Genomic DNA, 17,327 nt, shown 5'->3' on the forward strand with positions numbered 1-17,327 from the left:
TTCTTAGGAATAATAACAATAATACTATTAGGTTGAATTTTGAGGATGGTTAAAATGAAGGGTTTTTTTTTTTTAAACTTCTTGATTTCTCCAACACCTTAAGTTTTTTAAAAAAGGGAAGGGCCTGCCAAAATTAAATAATTTTTCCTCCTGTTGTCATTCTACAGTGTTTTAAAATACTTGCATCAATGAGTAATATCCAACTTCCTGAGGCAGCATAATCTTCCCGCCCCTTTTGGCTACTCCAAAGTTTACGTATTTTGAATTGGAATATGACTTCCTAAAAAATTTATGTATTAAATCTTCTGGATGGAGCAGTTAAAAAAAAAACCTCTTTTTCAAAGCAGTGGGAACTTTAGTTTGATGATGAACTATATATAACTTATACCTACAATTCTTATTCTGGTGTTTCAAAATTTATAACTGTTTTCCACCTAAGTTTTAATTGAGAAATATATAATAACTTTGCCTTTTAAACTACAGCTTATATTTTACCAACCTTTTATTTAGTGAATTTTTTTTTTTTTTAACTTAGACTTTGTGTGGACAGTAATGACCTCACGTTTCCGATTGCCTGCTGGCAGAACCTACAATGTACGAGCATCAGAGTTGGCCCGAGACAGACAGCATACTGAAGTGGTTTGCAACATCCTTCTTCTGGATAACACTGTACAAGCTTTCAAAGTCAATGTAAGTATTTTGTGTCTTTTAAAAAATAATCTCTGGCTATAAGTCTGAATTTAGACATATATGTAAACTAGGATTATTAAATTATAGTACAGTTTGAAAAGTCTTATTCAAGTAAAAAAGTCTTTTTGGTGCAGGATTGTATTAGGTGCATGCTCTCATTCAAACTGGGTCTTTAAAAAGTGTTGCTCACTGGATGTTGTTGAGAAACCAACAGTGTGCATTATGATTAGTAGAGCAGATCCATAGTATGTGTATGGTTTTCATAAGTGTGCTTGAGGGTGCCTGAAAAGAATTTGTTCTTCTAAATAATTTATACATATTCATGGTAATTTTACTTGTACTGTCTGTGAGTAAAATTTTTGCCGAACAAAAATAAGTGACAGCCCTGATCTTATCTATCGTCTGAAATATTTATTTAACAAATATTTGTTCATCCTATTTGTGTCTAGCTTTGTTTGCTCATTGTTATTTGTTAGTTTTACCCATGTGGTGTGTTAACAGTAGTTAGTTCATTGTTACTGCTCTGTAGTACCCTTTTGTATGAATATACTATAGTTTACTTATCCTTTCATTTACCATTTACTTGTCCAGTTTATTGTTGGTATATATTTGGATTTGTTTCCACTTTGGGCTCTTACAAATAATACTGCTGTGAACATTCTTGTACATATCTTGATACATATAAAAGTGTATTCTCCCTTTTTATTTAAAAACTTTTCAACCTATATAGAAAAGGTGAAATAATATTATAATGAATACCCTTATACCCTTTACCTAAATTGACCCAGTGTTAACATTTCGCACATTTACTTTATGTTTCCTTCTCTCTACATGACTTTTTTTCCCTGAACCTTTTGAAAGTAAGTACTTTAGTATTCCGAGAATCTCATAATTACCACATCCCTAAATTTAACTTTATGAAAATAATAATATATGCAGTCTGTATTCAAACTGGAATTCTTATTCTTCAGGATGTTTTGGTATTTCCAAATTTTTCAGGATGTTTTCTGCTGTATTACTTGGGTATTTCCGCACTTTGAAATCTTTAAGTAATATAAAATATGAATCTTACACCGGGGCCAGTCGGGGGATGAGGGGCTGGGGGAGGGATAGCATTAGGAGAAATACCCAATGTAAATGATGAGTTGATGGGTGCAGCCAACCAACATGGCACATGTATACCTAGGTATCAAACCTGCACGTTGTGCACATGTACCCTAGAACTTAAAGTATAATAATACAAAAAATGAATCTTTCTTATTTACCAGTTTAAGCTTAAAATTTTCTGTGTATTACTATATAGCAGGATTATGAATTTATCTCAAATTCCAAGCTATTTCACATTGAAAAAGGGGCTGCAGAGTAGTGAATATTACATCATTATCATTAAAAATACCTTCAACATTATCTGAAATACCCAACAGATTTAGTGTGCTTTTCTAAAAAGCTAAACTTTTGATTTCTTTTGTATTCTATCATCTGTTAATATATAGTTGGAATATAGGTTGCCAAACAGAGATAATATAAAATGAAGAGAATTCTACTTTGTACAAATTTCTATTTAATAGAAACTCTCATGTATTAGACAGTTGATAAAAGAAAATAAGCCTTTTTTCCTATTATTCACGTGTTAGAATTCTTTTTTGGAAAAGGCATAAATTTAATAACTTTTGTCTTAGCTTAAGTTTAGTTACTATTTAGTTTTCATTTTACCTATAGTTTTGAATGTATTTCAAAATATTGTAAAAAGGTTTGGTATGTTTCTCAGCTAGCATAATTTTCTGTTGAGCACTTTAGTTAACAGTAGTATGCTGTATTTTTCAGTGTAGTAATCAATGTGCTGTCTAGTTACTCTTTTAGAAAGACATATGTATTAATGTACTTTTATATGTTTATATTTTAAAAATATATATTACATATATTTAGCTGGCAGTTTCAATAGACCTAGATATATTACCTAGAATGGTAAGTAAGCTTACCATTCTGTGGTGCTAGAAACTTTCTCTACCATTATCTCAGGTCATCAAAAAACTTAAGAGGAACAATATTTATGAAAAATTGTTGGTTATGTAGTATATTTATTCCTCTGGGTATTTGAACCCAAGCTATTCAAACCAAAAGAGTTGCTTTGTACTTTTAGGTAGATTATTTATCTTTTAATCTATGTGAATAAATCTCCAGTTATGTACTTTACAACCTGTGGAGTGGTATGTGGCAGCCTGCAAACTAATTGGGGGTTTGAAAGTTTTGGTGTTTGTTTTCTTGTGTCCACTTAGTACCATTAAGTCTCAGAAATCCTTTGTGGGCAGCTGCCAGGTTCACCAGCATTTCTCTGTTCACCAAGAAGGAGAACTACTCAGTTTCCTTTGGAGACTACCAGGCAATGATTTGTAAAGTCAAGCATTGGAGTCATTGCTTTTCATGAAAGATTTTTGCACCACAGGTAAAATATTCATGTTGCCAAAGCCTGCTTTGTTTCATCTGGTAGTTATCTCATCAAAGCTGTTTCTGTATTTTCTGAGGGAAATTTTTGTAATGAAGGAGTTGATGTAACTTCACTAGATCTTGCTTTTTCTCTGCTGTGGACATAGGAATGATAAGCCTATTATCACTGGGTTTGTGTTGGCTTGTGTTGTTTCAATGTCAAGTCCTATTTTCACTGTGGCTTTGGTATAACCATTTATTTACTGTAGCCAACCTGTGGAGTGTATTGTCCCTCTCATGCTGTGAATTCATTGTCACTAAATGAATTCATGATATGAGAATTCATCTCACCAAATATGTTTGCATTAACAACTCACTAAGTATGTTTGCATTAAATACTTTAAAATGCATAGTGTCCGTACTACATGGATTGATGTCTTCAATCTATGAGGATTTTTACCCCTAATTTTTGACTTGACTTTTACTTTGGTGCAGCTGATTAACGTTAGCCTGTATGATGAACAAGGAAGGGCTGGGAGGACCAGCCTATTTTAGTTACTGTGACTGCGTAAGAAATTACCCTAAAACTTAGTGGCATAAAATAACCATGTATTGTCCTCAGGGATTCCGTGAGTCAGAGATTCACACACACACAAAAGACTTAATTTTGCTCCATTATGTATCAGTCCTCGGCTGGAAGACTCAAAGGCTGGAGGCTAGAATCATTCGAAGGCTTATTCACTCACATGGCTGTTACCTGAAACCTTAGCTGAGGCTGAGGCATCTATATATGACCTCTTGATATCCTGGACTTCTTCATAATACAGTGGCTGGTTTCTTTCTTTCTTTCTTTCTTTTTTTTGAGACGGAGTTTCGCTGTTGTTGCCCAGGCTGGAGTACAATGGCACGATCTCGGCTCACCGCAACCTCCGTCTCCCAGGTTCGAGCGATTCTCCTGCCTCAGCCTCCCTAGTAGCTGGGATTACAGGCATGTGCCACCATGCCCGGTTAATTTTGTGTTTTTAGTAGAGACAGGGTTTCTTCATGTTGGTCAGGCTGGTCTCGAACTCCCGACCTCAGGTGATCCACCTGCCTCGGCCTCCCAAAGTGCTAGGATTACAGGCATGAGCCACTGTGCCTGGTCACAGTGGCTGGTTTCTAAGAGTGAGCATCTTTAGAGAGAGAGCCAGACTGTAGCTATATTGCCTTTCCAATCTGGCCTGGGAAGCCATGTAATGTTACTTTTTCCATGTTCTATTTGTCAAGGTTGTCACAGAGTTAAGTGAAAGGAAATAGACTGCATCTTGATAAAAAGTGGAGGATCATCATGTGGGATCAGAAATGTTGCCGTGGACTTACTGGGAAAATACAGTCTGCCAATATGGCATCCTGTGGAGGTGTCCATTTTGCCTCTTCCTCATCACTTACTGTACCCATCTTCCTACTTTCATAGATACCCAGAAATTTCATCCCAGAACTGTCTCCTTTGCTTCTCAAGGGATAGCTACCATATTTAAGGAGTCAGAGATGATGAAAGACAGGTTTAATTTTTATTATTTGCTCTTTGTGTTTATTATTTAAATTATTTACCCAGGTGTGCCATACTTAAAAAAAAAATGTATATGTGTGTGTATGTGTGACACACACACATCTATCTTTTAAATTTGATTTATATGTTTTATAAGTGTATGTATGTACATGTAATTGGCATATTCATTTACACAATTTTCGAAACCATATAGTTTTATAGGTCTTGAGTTTGTAGAGCCTCACTGCCCGTCTTCTTAGAGCTGAGTGAGAGGAAGGGATTGGAGAGGACTTACCTATACACTATGTAGACTTTTTCTTATTATGCAGGCTCTGTCTGTACAATACAGGCAGTATAATCTGCCTGTACAATTAGTACAGTACAAATTAATCAGCTGCACATGATGCTCCTGATTCCAGAGTCCTTCTGGTTCATTTTCTTCAGAGAGTAAATCTCCAGTTCCTATGGTGATTGGCTGTAGGGGAGGGGAAGTGAGAGAAGTCATGTAGGGGCTGTTACTTGTATAGACTCTCAACATTTTTTCAGTCCTGACCCTGCCTTCTCTTTTTGAAAGATAATTTGTACCCCTATTTCTAGAGTTTGTGGGGTAAATGAACTTGCTCCTAGGCCTTTCTCACACTGTTAACTTTTTCTGTCACTTAAGGTGACCACTGAAGTTGCTTTTCATTTTCCAAAATTTTCTTAGGGTAGTCTTTTCTTTCATTACTAACTATACCTACACTGTTATTTTAGTGTGCCTTGAGCAAACATTTATGTTCAGCCTTCCTCATTTTTAACCTTGACATCTCTCAAGTTGATTGTCAACAGTGCCTACCTTGAAGGAGAATTTATTAAATACCAAACTTTAAAAAATAAAATCAGATGTTAAAATGGAATTTATCTTTAGTACAAAAAGACATGATAATTTTGTCAGCTTTTATAGTATATGAAAAGTCCAATATTATAGTGTATGATAGATTTTTAAAGCTTTTATCTATTTTGAAGTCCTTTTTTTCTAGGCTATAATCATATTAAACACTAGAAAATTATTTTATCAATCAAATTTAGAGTTGAGCACAATTAAGGTGACCATATTTCTTGTTTTATTATTTCACCTTGCTGTGGTTTCATCAGGCATATAGTTCTTGGGTCTCATATTATATTTGCCATGCATAAGTCTGTTACTGAAAATGACCTTTACTTCTATTGAAAGATTCTTGGGCAGTTATTCAATGATGATTTTATACATCTTTATTTTGAAGGCTTACTCTGTGACTATACACAAGTTGTTCTTGTCTGTGTTTCATATTCTTTCTTTGTTAAGAGAGAATAATATCTACCTGACATTAGGATGCTTAGCATTAAACAAGAATGTTGGTGAAGTGCCTGTTTATGTATCTGACTAGTATTATGCATTTAGAAAGGTTGACTTTCCTCTCTTGCTTGTAATCCAATTGATCCATTCTCTTGTTCCAGAAATGTTTTCTTGGAAGTATGTTATTTTTGAAATTCCACAAAATAGCAATCTACTAATTGTTTGATGTGCATATATAACGTTTTCATCCATGTATTGGTGTACATATACTGCTTGCAAAACCCAATTTGTTTACTGGCAGTATTGATTAAAAATATATATACACAGAAATTTTAAAATGCCAGTTATTTGTAAAAAGTTAAAGAGAAAACAATTGTCAAGTGTTACTTTTTTGAGAATTAGGTTTTTTTAATCCCACAGAAAATTGTAGTTATTCATGTACATTATTTAATAATTATTGAATGCCTAACATACATTATGGAGTATAATTCAAAAATAGTTGGCAGCCATTAAATTATGAGAGAGATGTTGGATTCTATTTAGAAAGATTTTCAGCTTGGTTTTCCTTCTCTGGAAATTACATGTAGATTTTATTGTTTTTTGTAATATGTATAATGCACAAAACAGTGCAGTACACAGATCTTCATTATATAACTCAATGAATTATTTTATGTATACACCTGTGCAGTACCACCAGATTAAGGCATTGAATATTTCTCTCAATAAAAAGGATTCCCTTGTGCTCCTCTAAGTATAGTCATGCATCACTTAACAACAGGCATACATCCTGAGAAATGTGTCATTAGGTGATTTCATCATTGTGTTGAGCATCATAGAGTGTACTCACATGTAGATGGTATAACCTATTACACACCTAGGATATATGGTATGGCCTGTTGCTCCTAGGCTACAAACCTGAACAGCGTGTTAGTGAACTGGCTATTATAACATGATGGTATTTGTATATCTAAATGTATCTAAACATAGAAAAGGTATGGTAAAGATACAGTATTAAAATCTTAGCTAGGCACAGCGGTAGGCACTTATAGTCCCAGTTACTTAGGAGGCTGCGGTGGAAGGATTGTTTGAACCCAGGAGTTTGAGTTCAGCCTCGACAGCATAGCAAGACCTTGTCTCTGAAAAATAAATCAAAAATCAAAAATTAAAAATCTATAATCTATGGCAGTGGTCCCCGACCTTTTTGGCACCAGGAACCGGTTTCATGGAAGACAATTTTTCATCGGACTTGGGTGTGGGGCAATGGTTTCAGGGTGATTCAAGCACATTACATTTATTGTGTATTTAATTTCTGTTATTACTGCATTGTAACATATCATGAAATAATTATACAGCTCACCATAATGTAGAGTCAGTGGGAGCCCTGAGCTTGTTTTCCTGCAACTATATGGTCCCATCTGGGGGTGATGGTAGACAGTGACACCCAAAGTGTGTTGCTTATGTCCAGTCTACTCCATAATCTCATTTTGGTTGCTGTCACTTCAGAAAACACTGCTTCATAAAGATAGGATGTTGGAAATGGAAGCAGGCTTTTCAGTGCTGTTGTAGCAATCTCAGGATGTTCCACCTTGACTTTAATCTGGAATTTACGGAGATGTGAAGTTGTCTGAAACATACTTTTATAAGGCCACCATCATTTGCAATCTCAAGCAGTTGATTCTCTTCTAGCACAGACAAAGTTGATTCACCTGGTTTATTCACAAATGGGTCACAGATCCATGTAATGCTCGAATTCTTTTGAAAGCTGAGACCCATCTCAGAAGTTGCCATAGAGCTGTGTGAACAGACCTGAGTTAAGGGAATGCATTTGTCAACTTTTGCTTTTGTTGCAATTGCTTTTGTTGTCTTCGTCATGAAATCTTTGCCCATGCCTGTGTCCTGAATGGTATTGCCTAGGTTGTCTTCCAGGGTTTTTATACTTTTGGCTTTTACATTTAAGTCTTTAATTCATCTTGAGTTAATTTTTGTATATGGCTTAAGGAAGGGGTCCAGTTTCAGCCTTATGCATATGGCTAGCCAGTTATGCCAGCACCATTTATTGAATACAGAATCCTTTCCCCATTGCTTTTTTTTTTTTTAATACTTTAATTTCTGGGATACATGTGCCCAACTTTTCTCTCTGGCTGCCCTTAACATATTTTCCTTCATTTCAGCCTTGGTGAATCTGACCATTATGTGTCTTGGGGTTGCTCTTCTCAACAGTTGTAGGTGTGTAGCATTATTTCTGGGCTTTCTGTTCTGTTCCATTGGTTTATATGTCTGTTTTTGTACTAGTACCGTACTGTTTTTGGTTACTGTAGCCCTGTAGTATAGTTTGAAGTCAGGTAGTGTGATGCCTCCAGATTTGTTCTTTTTGCTTAGGATTGCCTTGGCTATTTGGGCTCTTCTTCGGCTTCATATGAATTTTAAAATAGTTTTCTCTAGTTCTTTGAAGAATGTCAATGGTAGTTTAATAGAGATAGCATTGAATCTATAAATTGCTCTGGGTAGTATGACCATGTTAACGATATTGATTCTTGCTATCCATGAGCATGGAATGTTTTTCCATTTGTTAGTGTCCTCTATGATGTCTTTGAGCCGTTGTTTGTAGTTTTCCTCGTAGAGATCTTTAACTTGCCTAGTTGTGTTCCTAGACGTTTTATTCTTTTTGTGGCGGTTGTGAATGGGAGTTCATTCCCGATTTGGCTCTTGGCTTGACTCTTGTTGGTGTATAGGAATGCTTGTGATTTTTGCACATTGATTTTGTTTCCTGAGACTTTGCTGAAGTTGTTTATCAGCTTAAGAAGCTTGCGGGCTGAGACTGTGGGGTTTTCTAGATATAGGATCATGTCAACTGCAAACAGGGTTAGTTTGACTTCCTCTCTTCCTATTTGGATACCATTTTTTTCTTTCCCTTGCCTGATTGCCCTGGTTAGAACTTCCAATACTATGTTGAGTAGGAGTGGTAAGCTAGAGCCTCCTTGTCTACACATATATTTACATCACCCCTAAGTCTGTTTTTATTGACTGCCTTGTCTCTTGATTGTCTCCCAGAGTGCTGAGATTACAGCTATGAGCCACCATGCCCAGCCTCTGTTTGTTTCCAAAGAGAATGTACAACAGAGACTATGTGTCCTCAAAGCCTAAAAATATTTGCTTTCTGGCCCTTTATAGGAAAGGTTTGGACCCTTATTTGTTGGAGCTCTGGATTATTAAGTCCCTCTAAATAATAGTGAATTATATTATGGCAGGCAGTTAAATAGCCAGCAGATTACTTTGATCTTATGGAGATTAGTTTTAAGCTTTTTAAGATAGGTCTGTTTCACCTTTGTTCTTACTCCTAGGACACAGTTTGTCTAGGGTCTCAACTAAGTGACTAAGGTATTCATCAAGATATCTCTCCTCCGAGCCTGGACCACATCTTCTTAGAACTGCACAACCTCTGAAATCTGTTTAGTTAACAGCTGTTTTCTCCTAGAAATTCTAACCCTGTGTATGCACATCCTATGAAGCAAGTAAGGACCAAAGGGCAATTTCATGTGTATTTTTATAGCTTTTTTCCTTTCACTTTCTCAGTTCTAATAACCTATCCCCAAAACCCTGGCACCATAGCAACCCCAAACATTGATTTTAGTTTTCTTATCCTAGCAGGACTGCCACTGTCTGCTTGGGCTTTGTTTCTCCACAGTATGGTTTGGCAAGTGCCCCCAAGGAGAAAGCCAGCGTGAGACTTGATTAATCTGCCCTTTTCTCCCAAAGATCATAGCCCTGTGTTGGTTGGTATCTGTTGCTTGTAAATGTTACATACATGTTTTATTTGGTCTATATTTGGTCCGGTTTTTATAGATGCTTGTAACAGGAGAATATTCCAATACCAGCTACTCCATATGATCAGAACCCCAAATCCTCATTATTTTAAAATATGAAAACGTATCTCATTATATAATCAGTGAATTTTGATTTGAAACATCTAACATGTTACTTGCTGTATTTTCTGATTCATTGTTTACTTGACCCAGACAGTTGAGCCAAATAGGACTTAGATCTCAGTTAATAATAGTAAATATATTCATCTTATAAAATCGAAATGGCCCTTGCTTTCCAAAGATGGAACCCTAAACAGCTGGGCTAATGGATTTGATATTTTAGAAGATTTAATCTGCAACATTTGAGATGCACCTTCACACAAGTTGATCTGGGCATAGCCGTTGTCAGAGAAGCTTCTGTCCTTGGCTGATAAATTATTAATGCTTAATTATTTAACTTTTTTGTTTGTTGTTTACATATCTAGCATCTTAAAAATATTTCATAAATATTTTAGCCTATACCCTTTTTTCCCCTACTGTATTCACAGTGTGTAAGGAATACTTGGCTGTGGTTTTTTTTGTTTTGCTTAGAGACAGTGTCTTGCTCTATCTTCCAGGATGGAATGTGGTAGTACCACCATAGTTTAGTGCAGCCTTGAACTCCTGGGCTCAAGGGAATCCTCCCACCTCAGCTTCCCAAGTAGCTGAGACTACGGGCATGCGCCACCATGACCACCTAATTTAAAAAATTCTTTAGAGACGAAGTCTCACTATGTTGTTCAGGCTGGTCTCGAACTCCTGGCCTCAAGTGATCCTCCCACCTCGACCTCCCACACTGCTGGAATTATAGGCATGAGCCGCGGTGCCTGGCCTATTTGGCTCTTAAATGTGCTGCCTTTTGACTTATTTCATATTCTTGAAGGGAATAATCATTTAAATATTTTTGCCATCATAGTGCTTTGTATGTCTCTCCTGAAGCTCATTTAATAGCATGTCCATCTGTGATAGATGTGATCTGTTTTTTGGGAAAGGATGTATGACATAGCTCTGTTTTCTTCCTAGTACTTGCATAAAGAAACTTTCAGTATTCATTGGAATGGAGTTGGTGAGCATAGAAAGAGTTATAGTTATCACATAAGGAAGCTACATGACTCACTCTCTGCTGCCTCACTGCTTCCCCTGGGTAATTGTCTGTCCTCATTCCCATGTGGATTCAAGAATTCCCCCAAGGAAGCCCTGGTGGGAAGACCTGGAAGGTCTGGCTCTTTGCCCAGATGCTGGTGTTGGTGTTGATGTTGATGGATATGCTCTGCTGATCATAATACTCTAGAGAAGAAATTGCGTCTTATCTTTGAACCCACCATTCATAATGTTTATTCCTAACTCAAATTGGATAGTTCAGTATCTGTATATCAGGAATTTGGTTTCATATTAAAGGTAATATCCATTTATTTGAGTCTTTGCCCTTATTATTTAACATTCTTTTCAATAATTAGACTTAATAATTATGCTTCCAAATGTTTAAAATAAAGCTGGACTTGCACATACATATATGTATACTTTACATATATATATACACAGCTTTACATACACACGTGTGTGTACGTAAAGCCGGACTTGCATGTGTATATGTATACACGTATACATGTATGCACACATAGCAAGATTTACTTTTGAAAATATTTATCCTGAAACTCTTTTATCCTCTTGGTAATTCAGTATAGTAGCTCTTCCTCTTAAATATTATTCCTAGTGACATTTTATGACTCTGTTTTTCCATTTACCTTTTGAATTCTATCCATACTTTTTTTTTTTTTTTTGAGACAAAGTCTCACTCTGTCACCAGGCTGGAGCAGTGGCGTGATCTCGGTTCACTGCAACCTCCGCCTCCCGGGTTCAAGTGATTCTCCTGCCTCAGCCTCCCAAGTAGCTGGGACTACAGGCGCCTGCCACCATGCCCAGCTAATTTTTAGATTTTTAATAGAGATGGGGTTTCACCATGTTGGCCAGGATGGTTTCAATCTCTTGACCTCGTGATCCCCCCGGCTGGGCCTCCCAGAGTGCTGAGATTACAGGCGTGAGCCACCGCTCCTGGCCTCTATAATTTTTAATGTATCAGTTTGGTTTCCACCAAGAAAAGTGACAGCTGTACTGTGTGAGGAATTAGTAATAGTATTATGACACATTTTTTTTTTGAATGTGCAGACATTTCCTTTTGATGATTCATTTGATTTGTTTATGATAAACTTCAGAGCTTGTAGTTTTGGCTTTCTTTTGCAATTATTTAATTTTTTCATGTAAAATCTGGATGTTGATAGGCACTTGATACATTAAATAGGTACTTAATTTTAGCACTAGGTTAATTTACAACTTTGGATTCACTGTATTTTTTGACATCACTTACTTTGAATCACTGTGAGATGACTTTCATTTTTCTTCATCAAGAATATCTTGTGTGGGATGTGTGCTAGTTCTTTATATCCTTCGTTTTTGAAAATGTCTAAGTTTTACCCTAGACTTAATTGATAGTTTGGGTAGAGAATTTTAGATTGGAAATAATTTCTCAGAGTTTTGAAAATATTGCCTTCTATTAATATTGCTGATGAGGAGTCTGATACTATTTCAATTCCTGATTGTTTATGTATGACGTATTGTTTGTAGACATTTAAAATGTGTTTTCCTTTTCACTTTTTTTTTTGCTTTAATTTCATGTAGATTGTGCATGAAATCCACCAGCTTGCAATATGACACTCTTTTGCTTTCCACTATGCTTGAAGTCCCTAGATTTGAAGCCACTTCAGTTTATCTTAGAATAATTCAGGGGAGGTATGGGATTGAGAACTGAGGGACACAACCGTTCCCTACATGGATCTTCAACCTTCCTTTCCCATTTTTAGCCTCATGCCTTATCTTGCTGTTTCTCACACTTATCCTCCAATGTTTGAGCCTTTCTGTTTATTTGATTTGCTTCCTGTTGATATCTTTCTCTGCAGGTATTTGGTGTTTAGCTCTGCTGTCTCTTCCACATGCTTTCTATCTTCCAAAGTGTATTAGTATCCCCCCCCCTTTTTTTTTTTTGTGATGGAGTCTCGTTCTGTTGCCCAGGCTGGAGTGCAGTGGCGTGATCTCAGCTCACTGCAACCTCCACCTTGCGGGTTCAAGTGATTCTCCTGCCTCAGCCTCCCAAGTAGCTGGGACTACAGGCATGTGCCACCATGCCCAGCTAATTTTTATATTTTTAGTAGAGACGGGGTTTCACTATGTTGGCCAGGTTGGTCTCCATCTCCTCACCTCGTGATCCGCCTGCCTCGGCCTCCCAAAGTGCTGGGATTTCAGGCGTGAGCCACCGCACCCGGCCGGTGTGTTAGTATCTCTTTAGCCGATATCTTCTCTCCTTTTGTTGTTCTTGTGGTTTTTATGTTTTTAGTACATTCCTTCTTTTTTTTTCCCCTCAAATTAATGGGCTTTCAGGAATGAGTAAAGGTAAACACATTTTCAGTCCATCACATTTAACTGTAGGTTTAAGCATTTTTGAACAGTAAGTTATCAATTCTTTTTCCTTTAGAAGAATAACAACAGTGGATGGTGGTTTGCCATGACATTTGAAATCACATTCTTGTATTTTAATTAAAATCAAGTTTTTATTTTTGAAGTTTGCCTCTCCCCACATTTCTATTTTACATGTGTTTTGGGGACTATAACAAGAGTCACCTTAACCAGTTTGTAATCAAGCACCTAAATATTGCAATCTTATCTCAACCTTTATTCTTTTACTGTAACTGCTTCCTCAGTGATTATTATCTAGTTAAGAAATTCATCAGTTTATCAAGGCTCATTTTGTTTGACCCCTAGGAGCTTTAAAAACTGGTACTGCTCCTTATTTCAAGGAAAGCTCTCTTCTCTGTGATCACATTCTGGATATACTTCATCTGTTTCTTTTTTTTTTTTTTGGAGACGCAGTCTCGCTCTGTCGCCCAGGCTAGAGTGCAGTGGCTCGATCTCCGCTCACTGCAAGCTCCGCCTCCCGGATTCACGCCATTCTCCTGTCTCAGCCTCCCGAGTAGCTGGGACTCCAGGTGCCCGCCACCACGCCCGGCTAATTTTTTGTATTTTTAGTAGAGATGGGGTTTCACCATATTAGCCAGGATGGTCTCCATCTCCTGACCTCGTGATCCACCTGCCTCGGCCTCCCAAAGTGCTGGGATTACAGGCGTGAGCCACCGTGCCCAGCCCATCTGTTTCTTACATATCAGTATTCCTTGAGGATTTACTATTGTCTTTTGTATCTTTTCACTTTCAGTTATTTCGTGGTTGCTGAAGATTGTGGTATCTGTTATCTCTAGTTTGGATACCTTTCCACAACTCAAATTCTGTGTTTGCTGAAGATTTCAGTGGTGGTTTTAAAATCTTCGAAATATTTCTTACTGAGAGAGAGAGGCTGTATTCCCTTTACTTGAACCTTGGTGAGCCTTTGTGAGTGCCATTTTCTTCCAATAGAATCTGTTGAAAGAGATGTTGCATGACTTCCCTCGCTAGCTTAGAAAAGACTCTTCAGCTTCTGCTATTGTTTTATGGTAAACTCACTCTCGAAGAACTTTTAGCTGCCCTGTAAGAAGTCTGGCTCCCCTGAGGCCACCATGTGGAGACCCTGTGGAAAGACAACATGCTATAACTATATCTTTTTGATATGTTGTCTTTTCATATTCATTTAGTTCAGAATATTTTCCAAATTCCCTCTAGACTTCCTATTTCCCCCAGGCATTATTTATATGTATGTCGTTTAGTTTTCAAATAGTTGAGGATTTTCCGTATATCTTTCACTTAATGATTTCTATTTCAATTCTGTTATGGCTAGAGAACATACTTTGTATGATTTCAATTCTTTTCAGTTTGATAAGGTTTGTTTTCAGGGCCAGAATATGACATATCTTGGTGAATAATCCATGTGCACTTAAAAAGGATGTCTGTTCTACTCTTTTGCGGGGGGAGGCGGGGCGGTGGAAAGGGCTAGAAATATCAGTTAGGTTAAGTTGGTTAGTAGTATTTTTGTTTTTATATTTTAAAAAAATTGAGACATTCTGTGTTGCTCAGGTTGGTCTCCAACTCCTGGGCTTAAGCAGCCCTCCCACCTCAGGCTCCCAGGTAGCAGGGATTACAGGCACACGGTAGTGTTTTTATGTCTTTGCTGTTTTTCTTTTAACTTTGTTCTATCAATTATCGAGAGAGTAGCATTGAAGTCTTCAAGTATAATTGTGCATTTATCTATTTCTTTCAGTTATATAATTTTTATCTTTTGTATTTTGGAGCCCTGTTGTTAGATACCAATTTGGGACTGTGATTTTCTTTTTGGTGACATGACTCCTTTATTATTATGTAAGGAGTTGAATATAAACATTGTTTTCTTTGAGATGGAGTCTCGCTATGTCTGCCAGGCTGGAGTGCAGTGGTGCGATCTCGGCTCACTGCAGCCTCTGCCTCCCAGGTTCAAGCACTTCTCCTGCCTCAGCCTCCTGAGTAGCTGGGATTACAGGCACGTGCCACCACGCCCAGCTAATTTTTGCATTTTTAGTAGAGACGGGGTTTCACCATGTTGGCCAGGCTGGTCTCGATTTCCTGCCCTCAAGTGGTCCGCCTGCCTTGGCCTCCCAAAGTGCTGGGATTACAGGTATGAGCTACTGTGCCTGGCCAAATATAAACATTTTTAAGCCATATTAAAAGAAAGCAAGTTTTTATTTGGTAGTTGTATAGGGTCTTTCCTACGTATATACTTATTTCTATAAACTGAATAACTTCTCCCAGCTTTTCAACTTGTGGAAATTATCTTGTTTTTCAATGTGTTGTCCATCTGTCAACTTGCTTAACTGAGATATGCTTTAGTTTTAATAGTTTTGAATAATAGAGTATGTTTCTGTAGAAACAGCTTTTTTATATATATCCAGATTAATATTACCATAATTTTACTGGGATATGGCCTTCAGTTTAGTCATAGGTATTAATATCTATCAAGTAATAGTAATGTGTGTTTATTATTTCCACAGAGTTATTATTTCCACAGAGTTTTCACTTTTCACATTTGTTTTATTCTTGTCAGTAACAATGTGGTGGGGCAGTTATCTCTTTTTTACAGATAGAGAAATCAAATCCAGGGATTTTGTGGCTTGCCCACAGCCACATGCTAAGTAGTAGAGCCCAGACTAGAATCCAAGCCTTTTTTTTTTTTTTTTTGAGAGGGAGTCCTGCTCTGTAGCCCAGGCTGGAGTGCACTGGTGTGATCTCTGCTCACTACAACCTTCACCTCCCAGGTTCAGGCAATTCTCCTGCCTCAGCCTCCCGAGTAGCTAGGATTACAGATGCCCGCCACCACGCCTGGCTAATTTTTGTATTTTTAGTAGAGACAGGGTTTCACCATGTTGGGCAGGTTGGTCTCGAACTCCTGACCTCAAGAGATCCACCCACCTTGGCCTCCCAGAGTGCTAGGATTACAGGTGTGAGCCACCACGCTCTGCCAATCCAAGCTCTTTGACCCTTCAAACTGGTGTTTTTATTTCCCACAACATCTGCTATCAATTGGATGGTCTTCTGTTTCATCTCTATATGTCATTGTGAAAAGTGACACAAATTTAAAAATGAAAAGTTATGGCCATGAAAGACTAAAGATAAATAGTCTGCGGTGCTGTTTTTCTTATCTTTTGTTGAACATAAGAATATAATAGTAAGTTACTAAGGAAGGTTTATTAGAAGTTCAGATTGGTGGTGCTTTTCCACCTCAATTTTATAGGTCTGTGTTGGGACCCAGGTGTGTATATATTAAATGAGTACACAAGATAGTTCTGATGCACATATTCTCTGGCCTTACAGAGAAACACAGTTGGGAGAGATGGAGACTGCCTTGGCCTCATTAACATTCTATAATTAGCCATATATTTATAGAACACATTTTCCTGTTTGTTCATTGCATATACCAAGTGAGACAGAATCAAAATCCATGTTAAAACCTAGCTGCACTATACTTATTTTTCTCCTCACTCATGGAGTAGGATTTTCTGTTTAGTGTTTTTCTAAAGCTGAATGAGAAAATAATCTGTACAAGGATAGTGTTTAGCAAGAGCTTTTGAGCCCTTACCGGAAACTATAAACTCTAAAGGAACTGTAAACTCTAAAGCAATGATTCCTAAATGGGGCAGACTTTGCATCTCCCCAACCCAATCTCCAAGGGACATTTGGCAACGTCTGTAGACATTTTTTGTTGTCACAGTTGGTTGGTGGGTGCTACTGGCCTCTAGTGGCTAGAAGCCAAGGATGCTGCTAAACTTCCTTAAAATACACAGTACATTCCCTCCCCTATCCCCCACAATAGAGAATGATCCTAATACAAAATATTGACAGTGTCAAGGTTGGAAAACTGTGCTCTAAGGTTAATATTCAATAACATATTTTTGATGAGTAAATTTTTAAAATAATCTTAGGTGAGTGTGGTTGCTCATGTTTGTAATCCCAGTGCTTTGGGAGGCCAAGACAGAAGGATTGCTTGAGGCTAGGAGTTCAAGACTAGTTAGGGCAACATAGC

General features: G+C 37.3%; 1 protein-coding gene across 7 annotated transcripts in view; it reads left to right on the forward strand.

The window, feature by feature from the left end:
* PTPN4 (protein tyrosine phosphatase non-receptor type 4) overlaps positions 1–17,327 on the forward strand; it is a 223,108-nt gene that overhangs the window by 49,860 nt on the left and 155,921 nt on the right. For all 7 annotated transcript variants that reach the window (XM_525902.8, XM_009443187.5, XM_009443190.5 and 4 more), the window contains exon 2: positions 536–690. In XM_525902.8, the coding sequence (XP_525902.2) occupies positions 553–690 (138 nt within the window). In that variant the 5' untranslated portion in view covers positions 536–552. The remainder of the gene's footprint in view (positions 1–535; positions 691–17,327) is intronic.

This window comes from Pan troglodytes, chromosome 13 (genome assembly GCF_028858775.2).
Source record: "Pan troglodytes isolate AG18354 chromosome 13, NHGRI_mPanTro3-v2.0_pri, whole genome shotgun sequence".
NCBI lineage: Eukaryota > Metazoa > Chordata > Mammalia > Primates > Hominidae > Pan > Pan troglodytes.